Here is a 22,752-nt window from a genome sequence, read left to right as displayed (position 1 = left end):
AAGCTCCAATGTTCTCAGGAAGGACGGGAGGATAAGTGCCATAAATTCATAGAAGCAATATTTAAGAGAAACAACAAAGGGCATTTCTGTAAGAATGTAATTTTGCTTGATATTCCTATAATCCTTGCTCCAAATATGGGATGGCCAACTTAAGATGGTTTTCTGTTGACAGCAGAGGAAAACAGTAGTTCATTTTCAGGAGCCTCTTCCAACTCCAAAAATAACTCAATTCTGCATGCAGTCTCAGCCCTAGAGACTGTTCACCCTTGCTCATAATTTAAAACAAAAAAAAAAAACTTCAAGCTCACACAGAATGCCTTCATAAAATGGTGCCTAATTCATGAAGAGCATATTGTGGTTCAGTGGTTAAAGACACTGAGCTTGTCGGCTGGAAGCTGACAGCCTGGATTTGAGACCCGAGTGCTGCGCGACAGGATGAGCTCCTGTCACTTGCTCCAGCTCCTGCCCACCTAGCAGTTCGAAAGCATACAAATGCAAGTAGATCAGTGGGTACCACTTTGGTGGGAAGGTGACAGCGTTCCATGAGTCCTGGCATATGGTCATGCTGGCCACATGACCACTGTCAACCCTGAAGATGGCCTCACTGAGGCTATATTTTAGACTTCAGTGTTACCACACTGGAGATGAGGGATAGGGAGGGGGAAATAGAGACAGTTGGGCTTTTGTAGCCAAAACAAAAATAGTTTCTCCTGTGAACCAAGGACATTCCAACAGCTGGCTGGAGAGAGGAGGAGGAGAGAAGTAATCAGGCAACCGGCTAGCACCTAGATTGGACAATGTGACTTATTGTCTGGGGGGAAAGGGAAATTTTCACTTTTTAATGAGGTGGAAAACCACGGGAACTCTCAGAGTCGGTTTTCACCAGTCTGTGATAAAGTGGCTATGTCTGCTGTGTAGGCAGCTCTATTCTGAGATGCATTTCCTGCCTCTCTAGGAATTGCCTTCAGCTGCTATATATACTATATATATATATATATATATATATAGCTAGGAGGGAGGAAACAGTAGGAATCAAGCCTCCATCATCCAGCATGACGACAGCAAAAACAACACAGCTGGGAGACGGCTGGAAGGGCCTATTACACGCACAAGGGCTAAATTGATTAATGGCATATAAAGGCAGAGATCTCTGTAATGGTAATTTAATACTCTGACGATGTCAGCAGATGGCTGACGAAAGCTTAGTATAATAAAATTTTAATTCTTTTAAAATTTTAAAATCTTAAGTTCCGGAGTTCGCAGTATGTCTGCTTCTTTTTTTTACTAATATACCTGGAACTCATATTTTTAGAACAGTTTGTAATATAAATCTAATATATATCTGGATATATGTATATTTTTCTTCAGCCGGGTATTTTCCTACATAAACCAAGTTTCTCAACTGGCAGCCGTAGCTCAGTGAAATCACATCCACTATCCAAGGCTTTTTCAGACAGCAAGCAAGCATTTTGCTGCCTATATATATATATACTCCTAATGATGGCTTATCACTGTTAACTGCATTTTGATTAAATGTCTTGAAACATGGTGTCAGAAGTGGGATCCATGTCTTCCTGATACATTTGAGGCAGACTCCCGAAAGCTAAGGAGCTGAAGGCAACTCCTAGAGAGGCAGGAAATGCATCTCAGAATAGAGCTGCCTACACAGCAGACATAACCACTGTAACGGTCTGTGCCACTATGGTATCTCCAAATAAAACTGTTCTTTGAGGAATCATCCTACCTCGGAGTTCTGTTTGCTATGGGTGTATTTCTTGGAACGCTGACAACCACAGAAAGGGTCTTGGCTCCCTCAACTGGGAAACTAGAGATGAGCCGATGCTCCAGAGTTGGACCCTTAACCTTCACCTTTCATTAGTGGAGCTTCATAGGCTAGGATTTTGAGGAGTCTGGAATATCTAACTAACCAGCATGCCTCGTCGTCGGAAACCCATCATACACAAGCGACACTTGAACATGAAACTCTCATAATCCGTAGAGGCGATCCGGGGCTTGAAGGCTTTGGAGCGACTAATTCGGTCTGCTTTCTTGGCTTCTCTTTCTGGATTGTGCATTCTCTGCATGTGTTCTCGCAACTTGTCTTTTCTCTGGGGGTGGAGGATGGGGGAAGAATCAAAATAATCGGAAAGAAGAATGAGTAGCGAGAAAAGCAAAATGCGGGGCCACATAGCGAAATGTAAAAGTTGGCCTCTAAAGCAAATTAATCATGAATAAAAGAAAGAAAATATGTTCGTTAAAACTTTCGTTCAATTTGTTCGGTGACGGATAACAGAATTTTATCAACCAATCCACAGTGCTCACAAAAATATTAAAGGAATTGTGACCGGATTTGCGACCGGAATCCTTCCATTTGTAAAGACATTTAAGATAAATTAAAGAATATTTACATTCATGTGTTAAGCATAGAGGAATATAAATTGAGATGATTATGACTGTAAGGGGAATTGTATAGAAAAAGATACATTTAAATCTTCAAAATATATTAGAATGTATAGCAAATGCTTCCTTTGCAAATTTCAGTTCATTGTTAAGATATCTTTGATCAGTGGTGAAATCCAAATTTTTTTACTACTGGTTCTGTGGGCGGGGCTTGGTGGGCATGGCAGGGGAAGGATACTGCAAAATCTCCATTGCCACCCCACGCCAGGAGAAGGATACTGCAAAATCCCCATCCCCACCCCACTCCATGGGATGGATACTGCAAACTCTCCATTCCCAACCCACTCCAGGAGAAGGATACTGCAAAATCTCCATTCCCACCCCACTCCAGGGGAAGGATACTGCAAAATCCCCATTCCCACCCCACTCCAGGGGAAGGATACTGCAAAATCTCCATTCCTACCCCACTCCAGAAAGATACTGCAAAATCCCCATCCCCACCCCACTCCACGGGAAGGATACTGCAAAATCCCCATTCCCTTCCCACTCCACGGGAAGGATACTGCAAAATCCCCATTCCCACCCCACTCCAGGGGAAGGATACTGCAAAATCCCCATCCCTACCCCACTCCAGGGGAAGGATACTGCAAAATCTCCATTCCCACCCCATTCTGGGGCCAGCCATAGGTGATATTTGCCGGTTCTCCAAACTACTCAAAATTTCTACTACCAGTTCTCCAGAACCTGTCGGAACCTGCTGAATTTCACCCCGTCTCTGATTTAGAAAAGATCAACCAGTGGTGCTTCAGATAGTCTAGAAATCCAATTTCCAGAATTCCACATTGTTGTCCACGCTTCACAAAGCTGTTGATCATTGAAATTTCCCATTCCTAGTCTAATCTCACAGTAAGAATCCTAAACGTTGCAACAACACAAACAGGTCTGGGATTGTGCCTTCCACTGGAAGCTTCACAACACTGTTGACTCACTCATCTGTAATGTATTTTAAATGTTTCTTTCCATTACGCCAAACCATTTGCTCCCCATTTGCTGAACCAAAACACGACCCACACACTTGTGCACATGCATCAGGCAAGAAGGCGCGTATCATTCATGCCAAATTCAGCATGAGTTGGGTGTTGACAGATGGTTACTCTTCAGAAAAGAGCCATGTCAACCTATTATTGCTTCCTGCATAAGAAGAACCTGTAACAGGGGTGGGTAACTTTATCAACTTTAAGACCAGCAGACTTCAACTCCCAGAATTCCTGAGACAGCATTCTGGGAGTTAAAGTCAGCAGGTCGTAAAGTTGCCACAGTTGTCCGTCCCTGATCTTCGGAGCTACTATCTGTTGTGGCCCGCCAGTGGCCAGCAGAGCTGGCAGCAGATTCGGACAGTAAGGAGGTTGGAGAGGAACATGGGCCAGTCCTGGAGTCTGGGGAAGGCTCTGATGAGGGCTCTGCGTCGGAGGCAGAGCGGGGGCCAGGGCTGGATGCCTGCTATCAGCTGCCTTCAGAGGCAGATATCAGTGAGGCAGATGAACAGATGGAGCCTGTTCCCAGTGTGCGCATGCACTGAGCTGCCAGGAGAAGAGAACAGCTAAAGAACAAGGGTCGACTCAGGAGTAAGGCCACAGGTGGATGATGAATGGCCCCTCCCAGAGGGAATAAAAGAGGAGCGAAAGGGGAGTGGGCTTTTGCAGGAAACAATTCATTCGCCTAATTGGTTCGTGACTCTCCGAGACTCTTTGTCAAGTTTTGAAGATATCGTCCTGGCAGCTCTCCATGCCAGATAAGGTCTGTGATTGTAAATTCTCCCTTGAAAGACTTTGCTGGATGTGAATGAGAGGAATTCACTGTTCGTATAATAAAAGGGGTTTTGTCGGGACCGGGAGTCTGCTTCATGCTTTTTGGGGAAGCCTAGGTCAGAACAAGTACCTTAAACTGTTTGCCGCAGGTGGAGCACAGGAAGTCCTTGCGATCCGAATGCCGCAACATGTGAAGTCGCAGTTTGTCAGGCCGACAGAAAGCCTTGTCGCATTCTGTGCACTGGTAAATCTTTTCTGAATGGAAACTGCGCACGTGCTTTTTCACCTGGTTGGGAACAGTCAACAAGGAAATCCGTTTCAAAAGTTACGCATATGATTTTTCCCATGTCGAAAAGACCTCAGTAGAAGGAAAAGGATGTGTAGCTTACAAACTGCAATTTTATTGCATATTCCAGTCTAAAGGAACGAATCGCACGGAAGGGCACCCATCAATGACGTTACTGTGGATCCTCCACCAAACTCACCTGGATAAAATCCGGAAAGCGTTTTTTGCAGGTCGGACAAGTGAAGCAGCCGTCGTTAATGTGGACAGCCACATGATCTTTCAGCAGGTCTAAACGGTCAAAGGACTCGGGGCAGAAAATGCAAGAGTAAGTCTTCTGGTCCAGGTGGAACTTCATATGACTTTCCAGGGCGCTGCTATTAATGAAACCTTTGTTGCAGATATCACAGGTCAAAGGACAATTTCCTTCCCGTCCATGGAACCTTAAATGCTGGTCTAATTTGTCCTTGTCACGGAACGCCTTTCCACAATGCAGGCATTTGAATGGACGGAATGACTTCCGGATGAATAAGTGCTGGAGGGCTGCATTCTGAAATGATACGTCCAAGAAACGGGAGAGGTTAACTAGCCAGGGTACCGAGGAGATTACATGTCAACAAACATCTGAAAAGCCTGTAAACCATCTTATCTGTGGTGTAAAGAGAAGAGAAGAAAGTTAATAGATTTGCCCAAAGGTACAACATGCAATATTCAAAAAATAATTACAAGAAGAATGTAACATATCAATGAACAATTGGACTCTAGTTATTGGGAAAAAAAGAAAAATAAAGAAAGACACTTTAAATTAGGAAAGAATAGCACTTTGTGCAACTCTTTGGAGACTTAACATTGTTTCCCTTTATGAGAAAGGATGCTTCCCCTTAAAGGTACAAAAATGTGCTCAAATTTGCAGAACCCTGTTATTGACTCAGAACAGGAAAGCAAAACAAAAGACTGTACAGTATCACTTATAGAAGTATTCATTCATTCATTCATTCATTCATTCATTCATTCATTCATTTTATTAAATTTATATCGCAGGGATGGGATTCGGGATTCAGTCGGTTCAGACCGGTTCGGGCGAATCTGTAGTTCCAATGATCAGCTGAGAGCGCTCGCTCCGACAATCAGCTATACTGACCTATATTTCCTTTGTTTGAAGCCCAGCTGATAGGCGCGGTAGAGCAGATTGCCGTGCCTCAGCTGTTTTACTCACCGGGGCTGCAGTAGAAGGTAAGTTTTAAGGCTGTTTTCAAACGCACTGCGCACGCGAAGCGCGAAGCATGTGCTGAGCGAACCGGTTGTTACACGGGTTGAATCCCACCACTCTTTATATGCCACCCATCTCGCTGTTGAATATCAGAAAGTAATAATGATTCTAACACATGACCTTCAAATATTCTTCTTATGGAACTTCATTCTTAGTTGTAGTTATTTTTTTTTTTACACAGACATGAAACTAAAAGTATTCCACAAATTTTTCCCATCTCCACCTAGATTAACCCATTTCAATTGGAATCATTCTGTTTTAGACTGGGGTCAGAGCAGTTCGCAGCTGGTGTGGCAGTCTTAATTTCAAATGTCCTGTGTGCTTCGGTAATTAAACGGGGGTGTTTGATGTCAGTGAAGAATTTGGGCAGGAGCTATTTCTCCACTGTTTTGCAGGAAATCTCCAATTACAGGATACCAACCCAGCAGAAGATGGAAAAGGCAGCAGGGACCTTGTACACCCCTACAGAGTAGGAGAAAACCCTATAGAAAATTTGCACACACGAATTACCATTTCTCTTCCCTTATTAAACAAGGCTTGTTTCCCAAGCTTGAAATATTAATTCCTATTCAGACTTTAAGAGAAAGAAATCCGGGCAAGGTAGAAGGTGTAATTTTAAAAATCACACTGACTAGTAGTACGGATCCCACATCATGCAGTGGGCAGCATTCTTACTGGAAATGCTTTCATTTATTCAAGTTTGCACTGCAGAAGCTGGGAAGAGGAAAGGTTTAAGCTGTTGGGGGGCATTGGCTAGAGTTTGGAAATGCGTATCAGATTCTTGGACCTGTTCAGCTGTGGGAGCTTGAAAAACCTCTACTAAATAGCAACAAGGGCCCAGTAGGTAGCAGCACCTACCTGCCCTTAGCTGATCTTTTCCCCCCTGCCCAAATATAAAAGCTTAGCAGAATTGCCTTCATCTCAAAATCCGTGCCTTTTAGAAAATGTAGTGGATTAGTCAAGGTCACCGTACATCTTTGGCCCTGTCTTCTAACAATGAGATATGTATAGATGGTGCTGGCAACAAACCATTAATACACGTCACCTCATCCGGCTGTTCAGAATATGCCTGCTTGCCAGCCAGCCTGTACAAACCAGGAAAGGTTCACCAAATATCGTGAGCCTTTAGAATTCACACTCTTTAGGAGAGAATGAGCTGGAAGGAACCTTGGAGGTCTTCTAATCCAGCCCCCGGCTCAAGCAGGAGGCCTATACCCGTGATGGTGAACCTACGGTACGCGTGTCACAGGTGGCATGCGGAGCCATATCTCTGGGCACGCAAGCGTTGCCCTAGCTAAGCTCCAGCACGCATGCGCGCACCAGACAGCTGATTTTCGGGCCTTCTGGGCCCACCGGAAGTCGGGAAACGGGCTGTTTCCTGCCTCCAGAGGGCCTCGAGGGGGGTGGCGAAGGCTGTTTTTGCCCTCCCCAGGCTCCTAGGAAGCTTCTGGAGCCTGGAGAGAGCGAAAAACGGGCCTACCGGGCCATCGTGTGCCAAAAGCGAGGGGAGCGCAGGGGGTTGCGCGCACATGCACTGGGGGGGGCAGGGCACATTAAATTATGGGTGTGGGCACGCATGCACATGTGGCCCCCACGCACTCCCCCTGCTTTTGGCACACGACAGCAAAAAGGTTAGCCATCACTGCCCTATACCATTTCAGATAAGTGACTGTCCAGACTCTTCTTAAAAACCTCCAGGGATGGAGTGCCCACGATTTCTGAAGGCAAGCCGTTCCACTGGTTAATTGTCCTCACTGTTAGGAAGTTTCTCCTTAATTCCAGGTTGCTTCTCCCTTTGATCAGTTTCCACCCATTGTTTCTTGTCCTGCCTTCTGGTGCTTTGGAGAATAATTTAACCCCCCCTCTTCTTTGTGGCAGCCCCTCAAATACTGGAATCCTGCTATCATGTCACCCTTAGTCCTTCTTTTCTCTAGACTAACCAAACCAAAATCCTGCAGCTGTTCTTCGTATGTTTTAGTCTCCGGGCCTTTGATCGCCTTAGTTGCTCTTCTCTAAACTTTTTCCAAAGTCTCAACATCTTTTTTGTAATATGGTGACCAAAATTGGTGGCAGTATTCCAGATGTTACTAGGGGTTTTATAAAGCGGCACTAATACTTCACGTGATCTTCATTCTATGCCTCTGTTTGTACAACCAAAGGTTGTATTAGCTTTTTTGGCTGTTGTTCGGGAGGGGGGGGTTCTACTTACCTCCACTACCGGTTCACAACAGAAACACGTGCATGAATCTGCTTGCTTCGCTCGTGTGCACACGCTTCTGCGCAGATCGTCCATGATGATGTCCGACCAGGTGGGTGGAGCCTCCCACTGCTGTTACTACCAGTTCGCAAGAACCGGACCAAACCGGGAGCAACCCATTACTGCTGCTGCTGCACACTGCTGGCAGTGATGATCATTAAAGTGATCATCCACTAAGACTTCAAGGTCCCTCTCACAGTTACTGTTTTTGAGCCAGGTCTCAAATGAAAGCTAATCAATTTCAATTGGTAACCAGTTTCCCCAGCGTGGGACGTTTCGGCACCACCCAAAATAATTCATAAAAGACAGTGGTGAATTCCAACGTTTTTTACTACCGGTTCTGAGGGTGTGGCTTGGTGGGCATGGCAGGGGAAGGATACTGCAAAATCTCCATTCCCACCCCATTCCAGGGGAAGGATACTGCAAAATCCCCATTCCCTCCCCACTTCTGGGAGAAGGATATTGCAAAAACTCCATTCCCACCCCACTCTGGGGCCAGCCAAAGGTGGTATTTACCAATTCTCTGAACTACTCAAAATTTCTGCTACCGGTTCTCCAGAACCTGCTGGATTTCAACCCTGATAAAAGAACAGCATAAGTTTCCAAAGAGGCAAAAAACCCCAATGCTGACTTTTCCCTAATTTGGCACTCGGAAAATTTTAATTCCATGCCTAGATAGAACAGTTTGGTTTATACTGGCTAGGGAATTTTGGGAGTTGAAGTCCACGCATCTTCAAATTCCCACGGTAGAGAAACACCGCCGTAGATGAATGCAACATAAATGCGAGTTGAGTTCTTCACTTACCCGGATACGCTTTGCTCGCCGCATGTCGTCTGCTGTCATCAGGCTTGGGGTAGCCACCACCGTCTGCTCGTGCGGCTGAAGCTGCAGGGATTGGCTTTCAGGCAGCTGATCCAGGGAGGACGATGTCTCTGGGGCCACTGGGGTCTGCTCTGCTTGGTCGAGTCCATTTAGGGTGGCTTGGCCAGCTTCATCAAACTGCCCCTTACTGGCAAAGGGCAGCAAGTCCTGAAATTATAAACCAAGGATATTGTAGGAGATGACCAGACTGAGCCTGAGGGAGGGAGGGGTCAAACGTGTCATTAGTCTCTGTCATCTGCACCTCCATAACTGTCTGGTTTGGCTCTGCAACCCAACAAGACAGACACAGACTTCAGAGGATAATTAGATTGCAGAAAGAGCCGAGGTGGCGCAGTGGTTAGAGTGCAATACTGCAGCTACTTCAGCTGACTGCTAGTTCAGCAGATCAGCAGATCAAATCTCACCAGCTCAAGGTTGACTCAGCCTTCCATCCTTCCGAGGTGGGTAAAATGAGGACCCAGATTGATTGATTGATTGATGTATGTATGTATGTATGTATGTATGTATGTATGTATGTATGTATGTATTTCCAAAAAGTTATATGCCGCCCTTCTCCCTAAGGACTCAGGGCGGCGAACACAGGTTAAAACATACAATAATAAAAGGTAACGTAATTAAAACCCAGTTAAAACAACGACAATAAAATAATAAAACCCAAAGATCAGGGCCAACCCATTTGTTGAAACAGCCAAGTCTTTAAGTCCCAATGGAAGGAGCGGAGATCAGGCGCCGTCCGAAGCTCGGTGGGTAACTCATTCCAGAGGACAGGAGCGCCTACAGAGAACGCTCTACCCCTGGACATCGCCAGCTGACATTGTCTGGCCGACGGTATCCTGAGGAGGGCAGCCCTGTGTGAGCGGACAGGATGGTGGGAGGCGGGTAGGAGATGGGGGCAGATTGTTGAGGGCAATATGCTAATGCTAATGCAATATGCTAATAGGCAATATGCTATATGCTAACTTTGTAAACCGCTTAGAGAGGGCTGTAAAGAACTATGAAGCGGTATAGAAGTCGAAAGAAAGAAAGAAAGAAAGAAAGAAAGAAAGAAAGAAAGAAAGAAAGAAAGAAAGAAAGAAAGAAAGAAAGAAAGAAAGAAAGAAAGAAAAAGAAAAAACAATTGCTACCAACCTGCCTTCCATTGAGGACCTGTATACTGCACGAGTCAAAATATCTACAGACCTCTCATATCCTGGACATAAACTGTTTCAACTCCTACCCTCAAAACGATGCTATAGAGCACTGCGCACCAGAACAACTAGACACAAGGACAGTTTTTTTCCCAAATGCCAACACTCTGCATGTTCTGGCTTTCTATTCAGCTTCAAGGTTTACTGTTCATTGCTGATAGAGGCCACTAATTAGCCAGCCGTCCCGCCAGACAAGATTCCCCGCTAGCCTGATGCCCTACAATCTAAAAGAGGCAGCTTTTTTCTCCACGAACCATATTTCATTTATTATTATTTTTTTCTTAAACATTGTAAGACATATATCCAATGAGGGAGCCATAGACTACTACATTGGGAGGAAACCATTTTTTTTTCCCTATTCTTCTTTCTTATTTTGGTAGGGAAAGATTAGAAAGTTATATATGTTTTTCCCCCCCCAAAAAATGCAAAATAGATGTCAACCCTGACGCGAATCTGGCTGGGGCCATCTTTGAGGCTTCAGGGCTGCCACTAGATGGGAGGGGGAGGGAAATAGTTAGCTGGGGTGTTCTAGTCAAAATTAGAAGTTTTCCTGTGAGAACCAAGGTCATTCCAACAAGAGCGAAGTAACTAAGCAACTGGCCAGCACCTCAATTGGACCGTGTGACGGATGAATTGTGGAAAGGGGGAAAACTTTCTCTTTTAATTAGGTGAAAATCGCGGGAACTTTCGGAGTCGGTTTTCACCTGTTGTGCCAATACGATGTATCCAATAAAGTTGCCCTTTGAGGAATCTCCCTGCCTCGGAGTTCTGCTTTCTATGGGCGCATTACTTGGAACGCTGACATTAGGGTTTTTTTTTTAATGCCACCAAAATGGTAGACGATACAAATGGTGCTGAGCAGCTGTTCCAGCTGTTGGAGACACTTGGCTCTTTTTCCAGAAATGGCATTAAAATGAAATTTCAAGGGACCCAACCCAACAAGGCAAACTCGGTTCCTCCTTTCCGCAAAACTCAATTCACCCACTCCCTACATATATACCTGGCTCTCTTCTGCACACTTCCCCCCATTTTCGTTGGTTACTTCCAAGCGCATGAATTTTGGAGGACGGCCAGGTCGCCTTCCTGGACCAAACCTTCGCTTCCCTCGTCCACGACCTCTGCCTCTCGCTCTACAAAACATACAGATTTCTGGGTTAGAGGACAATGAGGCCCCTTGTAATCCATTGGAAACATCAGCTTAAGAAAAGGAGCAGGGACTGCATCTTTCCATGGTTAGATTCCCACTTACCATCAGCCCTAGTCAGCAAGTTTAGGAATGATAAACACAGTAGTCCAGGGGTCCCCAACTCCGGGGCCCCAGCCCACTACTGGGCTGTAAGCTGTTCTGAACAGGGCCACCCAAGGCGGTGGGAGAGTGTGGATGCGTGTGGTCCATTCACATGTGAGCTCTTGCCTGCCACTCGTTGAAATGGAGCTGCGCATGGGTGCATGGTCATGTGGAACAATCTCCTCCTCCCCCACCCCCACCAGTCAGCAAAACCAGAAAGGTTGGGGAACTCTGCTGTAGTTTAACCACATCTATAGAGAATTGTAGGCTCCCTGTATTTAGCCTACAGTTTTTTATAGCCTAAGCCAGAGATGGCTAACTTTTTCGGTACCGAGTGCCAAAAAGGTCATGCGGAAATGTCCTGCCTGCGCATGCTCGTCAGAGCCACACTCCGGAAAAACTTTCGGGTTCTAGCATGTATGCACGCCCGACGATCAGCTGGCCGGCGTGCATGCGCAGGAGGGTTTTCGGCACTGCTGCGCACGCAAAGGGATTGCACTCCAGAAAAGCTGAACTTCCAGATTCTGACGTGCATGCGCACCCAACAATCAGCTGGCTGGTGTACATGCGCACACCGGTTTTGAGCACTGCCACATGTGTGAAGGACAGCTGATCGTCACGCGTGCATGCATGCCAGAAACCCAGAGGACAAACCGGCAAGGCCGCGCATGCCGGGCGACATGGCTTCATGTGCCACTTTGGGCACACGTGCCATAGGTTCGCCATCATGGGCCTAAGCTATAAAAACGATAACCAAGGAGAGATTATATCTTCTGGTGGAAGGAACAGGAGTGATGATATAGGAAGGATTCGGGTCAGTCAGCATGTTGTTCTTTTATCAGAGTTGTAATTCCATGTCTGATTTCTCTTGAGATGCCCATGCATCTTTAGTGGATGTCAATCTACCTTCTCTTGGGTTGCCCATCCATCTTTCTTATAGAATCTCCTCTACAGATGGGCTCTCAGCTTTTGTAGACGGTGGAAGCGTGGAAGGGGAGAATCTAAAGAGGGCTTGGAGCTAAAGGCTGAGGATGCTGAATGGGCAGCTGCCACCTTGGTCCTCCAAGGCTATGAAATGTAGAAATGCTGCCCTGTCTCCTAAACTGCGCTGAAGGACTTCCTTCTTAAGGGAAAAGGGATGCACCTGAGCAAACAGTCAACCTTAAATAATTACTGTAACCCTCTTTGTTGGAAAACCTGGACAGAACTCTTGGCACTTCCCGTTTCTCTTGGACAGAAATTTCCATGGAACAGTTCAATTAGGTGAATGATAGAATACCTGCTGAAGAAGTCCAGCTTTTCATCGTGGGAGTTGAGATGTTGCTGGAGCTGTTCGGAGCTCATGAACCGTCGATTGCACTCATAACATGGCCAGTTTTTCTCTTGTTCTCGGAGAACTGTGTTTTCAAGATAAACCAATCAATAGTAAATATTCAGAAACCCCCCCAAGCTTTTCAGGTTTTGTCAGTTATTCACTCACAATTTCAGCTTACAGGTTATATTTTATCTTCTCCTTCCGAGCAGTCTCGGAAGGAGAAATAGAGTGATAAGTTAGACAGCAGACCCAAGAAAAAGCACATAAGATTTACACAATAGTTTTTTAATTCCTTTATTCCTTCTTCTAACCAATGAACTGTCTCAGTGGATTGAAATGCAGAAATGCTGCATTTGAAGGAAGTTGTACAAAGCTACAGCACTTCTTTTGCAAGAAGCTAAGCACATAAAGGGCATCTGCTATCAATAGAACAAGCCTGGTGGCTCAGCAGACTAAAAGCATTGTGATTAACACCAGCTGTCTGCAATTACTGTAAGTTCGAATCTCCCCAGGCTCAAGGTTGACTCAGCCTTCCATCCTTTCTAAGGTAGGTAAATTGAGGACCCAGTTTGTGGGAGCAATAAGCTGACTTTGTATAAATATACAAAAGTATGAAGGCTATTGCTTAACGCATTGTAAGCCGCCCTGAGTCTCCGGAGAAGGGCGGCATATAAATCAAATTAAAAAATAAATAAATAAATAACTTGCAACTCTAAAATTTTATTTTAAATGTTTACCTTTCCTCTCCTCCTCCGATACATCATGGATTTTCTGATTGACAAATTCTGCATAGGAGGCAGCATACCATACCTAAAACAGATATTAAATGGGAAGGAAATTCATAGGAGGGTTTTTTTAAAAAAAGTGAAATAGAATTTGTGCCCATCCTCCACGAATTGCAGCCTGGAGAGGAAACCCAGGGTCACAGAACCAATTTTGGGTCAACCCGTGATTCAGCTCCAGGCTTTCTCAGCTCAACTCTTCCATTCTGTTCACTGAGCTAAACTGATCCACAACTTTTAGCATGCTATTATTTTATTCAGGCCCTTTTGTGCTTTGATGAAAGAGGGGATGGGGGGGGGGGGGGGAATAGATTCAAGTATTGCATCTTCATAAGCAAGTGTGAATTTCTACCCACGTATCAGAAGGCCTTTTATGCAAATTAATCCATAACATTATGACTCATAGAAGGGTTTTTAAAATCGTATTTCCCATTCTGGGTGACCAAGAACTAGTATAAACGGCTTGACTGAAAGTATAAAAAGATACAGGTTCCCCTCGCACATACGTGCTAGTCATTCCCAACTCTAGAGGGCAGTGCTCATCTCCGTTTCAAAGCCGAAGAGCCAGCACCGTCCGAAGACGTCTCCGTGGTCATGTGGCCGGCATGACTAAACGCCAAAGATGCACAGAATGCTGTTCTCTTTCCACCAAAGGTGGTCCCTATTTTTCTACTTGCATTTTTTTACCTGTTGGTTGGCAGAAGCTAAGACAAGTAACGGGAGCTCACCCCGTTACGCGGCACTAGGGATTCGAACCGCTGAACTGCCGACCTTTCGATCGACAAGCTCAACGTCTTAGCCACTGAGCCACCGCGTCCCTTTTGTATACTGAAAGTATACAAATCCTCTTTTACTGACTGCCACAATAACTCACAGGCACACATTTTTAAAATATTCCACGTGTAACGGGAAATGGAGAAGGTGCTGTTTTGTTTCAGGGTTTGCTTTGACAGGGACCGACTCTGGATCACAGATCCTGCTTTTTTCACGTTGGGATTTGCATTCTCCGTCTGCTCTTTGAAATAGGGCAGCGAAGGCAGCCCTCTCTCCAGGGAACAGGGATTGCCAGATGGTAGCACTCGTCTTGTAAATGCCTCCAGGTTTTTTTTTGTTGTTGTTGTTGTTGTTTTTAATGTTAAGCTTACAGCTTTTTTCCCCAACTGTTCTCTCTAAGCTCCATTTGATTTGCTTCTAATGAAAAATAAAAATAACTCAGCAATGACTGATTTTTTTCCTGCTTGAGATACCATATCATCACCCACACAAGCCAAGCTGTAAACCTCAGAGGTACGCCGACTGGAATGAATGATACCTTATTAACTAATTATTAACCCAGACAAGACAGGGGCAAAAATCCCATATTTTGGGCCAGGTAAGGACAAGCAGCCAGCCAACAGAACTGAAAGAGTAAGTAAGTAAGTAAGTAAGTAAGTAAGTAAGTAAGTAAGTAAGTAAATCAAGGTGCTCCATCTTGGAGCTTTTATCAGGAGTGTGTGATTTGCTTAATAACTTCAGTGATTCACTTAATAACCATTGCACACAAAAAAACCCCACCATAAAATCAGGCGTGAGTTACTTAACAACCGCTTTGTTTAGCCCAGGGGTCTGCAACTTTAAACACTCAAAGAGCCATTTGGACCCAGTTTTCCACAGAAAAGAAAACACTGGGAGCCACAAAATCCTTCCCGTGCCCGACTATTTCTTGAGCGGCCACAAAACTAGCATATGTAGTTGAATTAAACTTTATTTTTTTCTGAATTATTTCTTTTCTTGGATTTATCCATGGTTGGCCTACTGGGGGTTGAAAATTGGCACATTGGCGGTTGTGACGTATATTTTGAGTGACAGGGAGCCGCAGCAGAGGGGTGAAAGAGCCACATGCGGCTCCAGAGCCGCAGGTTGCTGACCCCTGGTTTAGTCTAAATGGAAATTCTGGCCTCAAGTGTAGTCATTGGTTTGGAGTGGTGCGGTGGCCTAGAAGTGGAGCTCTTGCCTCACAATCAGGAAGCTGTGAGTTCGATCCGAGGTAGAGACAGATATTTCTCTCTCTGGGCATACTGAGAATGTATCTGCTGAACAAAACTCCACATTGGCGACAGGAAGGGCATCCGGCCAGTAAAACACTCTGCTGGCTCCATTAAGTTGCCCAGACTGCACCCCGCAAGGGATTATGGGGTCTTTAAAAGATGATGATGATGATGATGATGAATCATAGTCGTTGGTTGAGGACTATCTATACTACAAAGCAGTATTTTCCAAAGCTACCAATGTCGAGAAACACTGCTACAAGCAGAAGTTAAAAAGGAAGAATGTGAGATACAGAGAACGGAATTAGTAATATTTTTCCAGACTTTGGGGGGGGGGGGGGTGTGAAATACCAACCAGATTTGTGTAAAAGAAGTTCTATTAAGATAGTCACCTCATACCTTGAGTTCTTGTTTAGGCTCAACATTTTTAATTGTAGTGTAGTAAATATGATGACCGTATTGATAGGCTACTAAATTTTGTTCCAGGTGATTCTGTGCGGGGCGCACAAACATCATCCAGTTGCACAGAGCTTCGCTGGACAACTCAAACCACAGGTCCTCCTGTAGATCCCGGTCCTTCCTGTCACCTTTGTCAAGGGACACCTGTAGCAAAAATAAAAAAAGAGAAAGACGCATATGACCCCCAAGCAGCTCAGGACTGCATGTTCACTGTTATCTACCAAAGAACTATTTGAAAAGTAGGAAGACGGTGTTTAATAGAGCAGAGAAGCCACGAAGGTGGTGAATAGCAGCAGATGGGAGAATATTTTTCGGTCTGCTAATTGATCAACACAATAAATAGCTAAGTTGTTATAGAGTCCATATTTAAACAGTAATGGCAAGGGATGTTTACAAATCGAATACGAGGCCTGAAGATATACAAAGAATCCCCTTGAGACCAGGATGGTCTGTGGGAAGGCGTGACAGAGACTCTGTTCCCAGTTTTCTCCAGAAATAAAAGCTTGCATTAAAGATGGAAAATACAAAGTCAACCCGAATTCACACGAGAGAGAGAGACAGAGAGAGAGACAGAGAGAGAGAGAGACAGAGAGAGAGAGAGAGACAGACAGAGAGAGAGACAGAGACAGAGACAGACAGAGACAGTGAGTCAGTGAGAGAGACAGAGAATGAGAGTGAGAAAGAGAAAGAGAAAGAAAGAGTGTGTGTGAGAGAGAGAGAAGACAGAGAAAGGAAAGAGAGAGTAAGTGAGAGTGAGAAAGGGAGAGACAGAGAAACAGAGAGTGAGAGAGACACACACAGAGAGAGAAGGCAGAGAAAGAGTGTGAGAGAGACAGAGAGAGTGAGAGTGAGAAAGAGAGAGTGAGAGTGAGAGAAACAGGAAGAGAGAAAGAGAGTGAGTGAAAGGGAGAGACAGAGAGAGAGAGTGAAAGGGAGAGACAGAGAAAGAGAGAGACGGAGTGTGTGTGTGTGTGTGTGAGAGAGAGAGAGAGACAGAAAGAGAGAAGACAGAGAGAGAGTAAGAGAGAGAGAATAAGAGAGAGAGTGAGAAAGAGAGACAGAAAGAGAGAGAGAGAGAAAGAAAAAGAGTGAGTGAGAGTAAGAAAGGGAGAGAGAAAGAGTGCATGAGAAAGAGAGAGAAAGAGAGAAAGAGAGAGCAAGTGAGAGTAAGAAAGGGAGAGACAGAGAAAGAGAGAGAGAGAAAGAAAGAGAGAAAGAGAGAGAAAGAAAGAGTGAGTGAGAGTGAGAAAGGGAGACAGTTTTCAGAATGAAAACTCATTTCTGAAAAGATAATATGGAGGAAAATAGAAGATAGGGGATTACCTTCAGATGAATATAGCAGTCCTTCAGCTCCGATAACCTAACCAGAGGCCCTTCCACAGGACCAAATTGGGTGCGTTTAGGAATACGTCGCTTGGAGAAGACCCCTCCCAGGAACCGGTCTATGTAAAGCACCAAGGGGAGACTGGCTCTGGCTCTGGTCAGAACTGGCCGGTTAGGGATGGGATGCAAGGGCCCATGCTTTGGACAAACCGAGGGATGTGCGTTATTGCATTCCTCGCACCCTGAAAGACACAGGTAGAAGAGATACGATGTTAGTCCACGGGTAAGAAAATAGATTTTAATAACAGAATAACAGAGTTGGAAGGGACCTTGGAGGTCTTCTAGTCCAACCCCCAACTCAAGCAGGAGACCCTATACCCGTGATGGCGAACCTATGGCACATATGCCCTAAGTGGCACACGAAGCCATGTTGCCCGGCACACACTCCCTTGCCTGTTTGTCTTTTGGGTTTCTGGCGTGCATGCGCGCGCGACAACAGAATAGAATAGAATAGAATAGAATAGAATAGAATAGAATAGAATAGAATAGAATAGAATAGAATAGAATAGAATAGAATAGAATAGAATAGAATAGAATAACAGAGTTGGAAGGGACCTTGGAGGTCTTCTAGTCCAACCCCCTGCTTAGGCAGGAAATCCTACACCACTTCAGACAAGTGGTTATCCAACATCTTCTTAAAAACTTCCAGTGTTGGAGCATTCACAACTTCTGGAGGCAAGCTGTTCCACTGATGAATTGTGAATCTAACTGTCAGGAAATTTCTCCTTAGTTCTAAGTTGCTTCTCTCCTTGATGAGTTTCCACCCATTGCTTCTTGTCCTGCCCTCAGGTGCTTTGGAGAATAGCTTGACTCCCTCTTCTTTGTGGCAACCCCTGAGATATTGGAACACTGCTATCATGTCTCCCCTAGTCCTTCTCTTCATCAGAGTAGACATACCCAGTTCCTGCAACCATTCTTCATATGTTTTAGCCTCCAGTCCCGTAATCCTCTTCGTTGCTCTTCTCTGCACTCTTTCTAGAGCCTCCACATCTTTTTTATATTGTGGCAACCAAAACTGGATGCAGTATTCTAAGTGTGGCCTTACCAAGGCCTTATAAAGCGGTATTAACACGTGACGTATCCTTGATTTTATCCCTCTGTTTATGCAGCCCAGAACTGTGTTGGCTTTTTTGGCAGCTGCAGCATACTGCTGGCTCATATCTAAATGGTTGTCCACTAGGACTCCAAGATCCCTCCCATAGTTACTACTATTGAGCAAGGTACCACATATACGGTATTATCAGCTGTCCTTTGGACATGCAACTGTGCCGAAAACCAGTGTGTGCATGCATGCCAGCCAGCTGATTGTCACGCGTGCCAGAACCCAGAAGTTTGGCTTTTCCGGAGCGCCATCCCTTTGCACACACATCAGTGCTGAAATCCAGCCTGCGTATGCGCGCTGGCCAGCTGATTGACGGGCACGTGTGCGCACTAGAACCTGGAAGTTCCGCTTTTCCGGAGCGTGGCTCTAAGAAGCACGCACATGCATGCGCACGACATTTCCACGCAGTTCGCCATCCTACCATTTCAGACAAATGGTTGTCCAATCTCTTCTTAAAAACCTCCAGGGAGAACCTCTAGACCTAAGTCATTGCACACTGATTACTTGTTCTAACTGTCAAGGAAAAGTTCTCTTTAATTCTAGGTTGGTCCTCCCCTTGATTAGTTTCCATCCACTGCTTCTTCTTGTCCTGCCTTCAGGTGCTTTGGAGAACCTCTGTTCTTTCCCTTTCTAATGAACCTAGAAACTCTGAAGCCAATGTTGGGAGGCAATAACTTCCATGCCTTTAACTAGCTACAAGTTCCCTGGCACCCAAAGGGCATCCATTATTTTCAAGAGTTCCTTGCTCCAGGATATCACCAATTCTAACTGTGAGACGGGCGGCATAATACATTTGATGAATACATAAATAAATAAATAAATAAATGGTCAGTAACTCAAGAGAGGATGAACGGAATTGGGCTTTTTTTTCTTTTTGCTCTCTGCCTTCTATATACACTTCTTATATACAGGCACATGGCAGTTCCCCTTAATACAGCAACCTTTGGTCTGAGGATAAAGATAATCAAAATGATTTATTGAATTAAACCAGGGGGAAAATATATTAAGAGAGTGGGAAGATATGTTTGAAAGTAAGATAGGGGCCTGGGTAGAAATGTTAGAAATTAGGCAGTGGAAGAGGGAAGAGGTGGGAGGAATGCCTAGATTAAACATCCAAGAAGCAGGTCAAGATTTAAGAGAGGAATTTGGGAGGCAAGTCAAAAAAAAAAAAAAAAAGCATAGCAATTAAAATATTGAAGCGGACACGGGACGATGGATAGATGATTTCTTTTTTATTTTTATATTGTTGTTTTGATTCACTCTTCTTTTTTCCCATTTTTCTTTTAAAGGGTAGTAATTAAAAGTATTGAAGCGGGCAAGAGAGGATGGATGATTTTTCTTTTCTGTTGTTCTGAGTTACTTTTCCTTTTCTCTCTCTCTCTCTCTCTCTTCTCCTTTTTCTTTTTTCTTTTCTTAAGTAGGTGAGATGGTTAGAAGTCAGATAAGAAAGAAAGAAAAAGTCTCTTAACAAAGGGGGATACGATTAAAAGCTAGAATAAGTGACAGAAATAAGAAAAGGGGGAATATTAGCGTATACATTTGTATATCATAAAATTAAAGCAATAACAAGAGAAAATGGGGAAGAATTGAACAAAGATAATGTCAGGGTTCCAAGTAATATCCCCAACGAAATCAAACTCCGAGGCTTGAAGTTCCTCAAAGCTGACTTTTATTAGAGATGTCATATTGGCACATCTGGGAAAACCCGAATCTGAAAGCTTCCGGGTTTTCCTCACCCACAAGAGAGTTCAAGACCTTGCCCACATCTCCTACATGTCCACACAGCTCCAATCAGTTATTTCCCGAACAGATTCCCATTTCTTCTTTGCACAGCTGCCCGACACCATGGCCTTGAACTTCTCTTAGAGAAGTTTGTTATGGCTATCTCTACTTCACTCATGCAATCCCCCCTCCCAACTTCCCACGATATGAATGTGGCAGGCCTGGATCCTCAAGGCACACAGGTTATATGGCTTCCAGGCACGACAGATAGACTATAAGTTAATATAAGTATGTATTATTATTAGAAAAATAATAAGCGGATTGAATGTAAGAATTATGATTAACTTGATTAGTTTTATTTGTATTAGAATGTATGACGCCCAGGTGCCACACTGTTCACACATGTCATCAAAGGTATCACAACTTCTGGAAGGGTTACAAGGTTTTGACTTACACAGGTCATTTGGGTCGAAGGGACGAGGTGGATCTGGGTCCCATTCATCCATGTCTGTGTCCTCCCCTTCTTCCTCCTCCTCGTCATCCTCCTCGTCGTCTTCGTCCTCGTCTTCTTCTTCCTCCTCCTCCTCTTCCTCCTCATCCCCCTCCTCCTCGTTTTGCTCTTTTGCTTCCATACTACCCATCGGGTTGTGCAAAGTTTCGAGAGAGCCAGAATCATCCACAGCCTCCATAGGAGGCAACGCTTGGCTGTGAATTGGTATTGACACCTGGAAAACACACAGGGGGAAAAAAAGAATAAGGCGCAGTCAGCTAGGAGAAACAATGCAAGATTCCCATTCTTTTCTTCTCATCCCTAACATGGATAACAGAGAACCAGAAAACAAGAGGGAAAGGAGGGTCAGAAAAAAGCGGCCCTACCTAGTTTCAGCTCTGATATTCCTATAGCCACTTGCATCCCCTAACAAGTTACTGCTGCGGGAATGTGGACCTCATTTTTAACAGATCTTAACAGATTAACTGAGTTGGAAGGGACCTTGGTGGTCTTCTAGTCCAGCCCCCTGCTCAAGCAGGAGACCCCACAGCATCTCTGACAAATGGCAGTCCAGTCTCTTCTTGAAAGCCTCCAGTGATGAAGCTTCCACAACTTCTGAAGGCAACTTCTGTTCCATTGGTTGATTTTCCACTGTTAGAAAATTTCTTCTTATTTCCAGGTTGAATCTCTCCTCGATCAGTTTCCATCCATTATTCCTTGTCTGGCCTTCGGGTGCCTTGGAAAATAGCTTGACCACCTCCTCTCTGTGGCAGCCCCTCAAATATTGGAAGACTGTTATCCTGTCTCCCCTGGTCCTTCTCTTCACTAGACTAGCCATGCCCAGTTCCTGCAACCGTTCATCGTATGTTTTAGTCTCCAGTCCCCTCATCATCCTGGTTGCTCTTCCCTGCACTCTTTTCTAGTCTCAACATCTTTTTAGCAGATTGTCTACTCCTGCTTCCATCCAGATCAAGAGCTGAAGAACCTTCTTGGATGAGAAGCAAAACGTCTTCAAAGAAAAACCAAGGAAGTCCAGTTGCCTCCTGAAAAAAAGCACCTTTGGGACAACCACGACCTGATTGACCGGGAATCTCCATAGGCATCCAGATCAAGAGTTAACCAAAGAGGGCTATTTCCTCTTCGTTTTCATCTGCCAGGTCTTCTTGGCAAGATCATTGTGCTCGGCTTGTGCGACCAAGAGAACCAGCCTCTCCATTTCAATGAAAACCAAATCAAAAGGGAAAAAATGAACACAGTTCAACTGCTGAAGTCAACGACATCTAGTCCTTGACGTACAACAGCTCGTTCAGTGACACCTGTTAAGGAATTTGCAGAGTAACCCTTGAGTAGCAAGGGTGTGCACATGAAAGCGGTTGGGAGTAGTTATGAATAAGCACAGTAACCACACAGATACACTGAGTTGTGTTATAGTTTACTTTCAGGAAAAAGTAAACCACAGTCCAATAAACAGTCCAGGTCATACTCATATAAATCAGGAGATAGCCAAAACGACAGTCCAGGGATAATCCAATAACAAAGTCTTCTTACCAGTCATCTTAGTCATTCACCATAAACAGTTCTTCTGGATTTGCAAACAGTAGCATACAGAGATATCAGAGAGCAAGAACAACAGAGAGAACAAACCATGTTTCTAGCTCCCTCTTAAGGACATTGGCTACAGAACTAACCAATCAGGACACAGTATGATGCAATACAGCAGTCTGAAAGCTACATTGATGGTTTATATATTGCCAACCCAACAAGTTAGGTAATAGTCATATTCATAACAACACCCCAACCAGGAACTGACATTCAGGTAGTCCTTGACTTACGACAGTTCATTTAGTGACCATTCGAAGTTGCAACAGCGCTGAAAAAAGTGACTCGTGACTATTTTTCTCACTGATGATCGTGGCTTCATCCTTTGTGGCAAATTTTGGGATCAAAATTTGGATTTGGCAACCGGCATGTATTTATGACAGTTGCAGCATCCCAGGACCACGTGATCTCCCCTTTTGCGTTTTTCTGACAAGCAAAGTCAATTGGGAAGCCAGATTCACTTAACGACGGTGTTACTAACATAACACTACTGACTG

General features: G+C 44.6%; 1 protein-coding gene across 1 annotated transcript in view; it reads right to left on the bottom strand.

Annotated features, from left to right (window-relative positions):
• The window catches only part of PRDM10 (PR/SET domain 10), a 66,504-nt gene that overhangs the window by 17,749 nt on the left and 26,003 nt on the right, over positions 1-22,752 (bottom strand). The window contains exons 5-14 of the mRNA XM_070952274.1: positions 20,621-20,891; positions 17,283-17,524; positions 15,900-16,103; positions 13,429-13,501; positions 12,656-12,773; positions 11,089-11,218; positions 8,824-9,048; positions 4,694-5,041; positions 4,339-4,494; positions 1,929-2,108 (exon numbers count right to left, since the gene is read on the bottom strand). Coding sequence (XP_070808375.1) covers positions 1,929-2,108; positions 4,339-4,494; positions 4,694-5,041; positions 8,824-9,048; positions 11,089-11,218; positions 12,656-12,773; positions 13,429-13,501; positions 15,900-16,103; positions 17,283-17,524; positions 20,621-20,891 — 1,947 coding nt within the window. The remainder of the gene's footprint in view (positions 1-1,928; positions 2,109-4,338; positions 4,495-4,693; positions 5,042-8,823; positions 9,049-11,088; positions 11,219-12,655; positions 12,774-13,428; positions 13,502-15,899; positions 16,104-17,282; positions 17,525-20,620; positions 20,892-22,752) is intronic.

Source organism: Pituophis catenifer, unplaced genomic scaffold, assembly GCF_029215685.1.
Source record: "Pituophis catenifer annectens isolate HBS135680 unplaced genomic scaffold, rPitCat1.0.hap2 SCAF_12, whole genome shotgun sequence".
NCBI classification, from domain to species: Eukaryota; Metazoa; Chordata; class Lepidosauria; order Squamata; family Colubridae; genus Pituophis; species Pituophis catenifer.
Note: the sequence above shows the minus strand (reverse complement) of the source record. Positions and strands in the feature narration are given on the sequence as shown.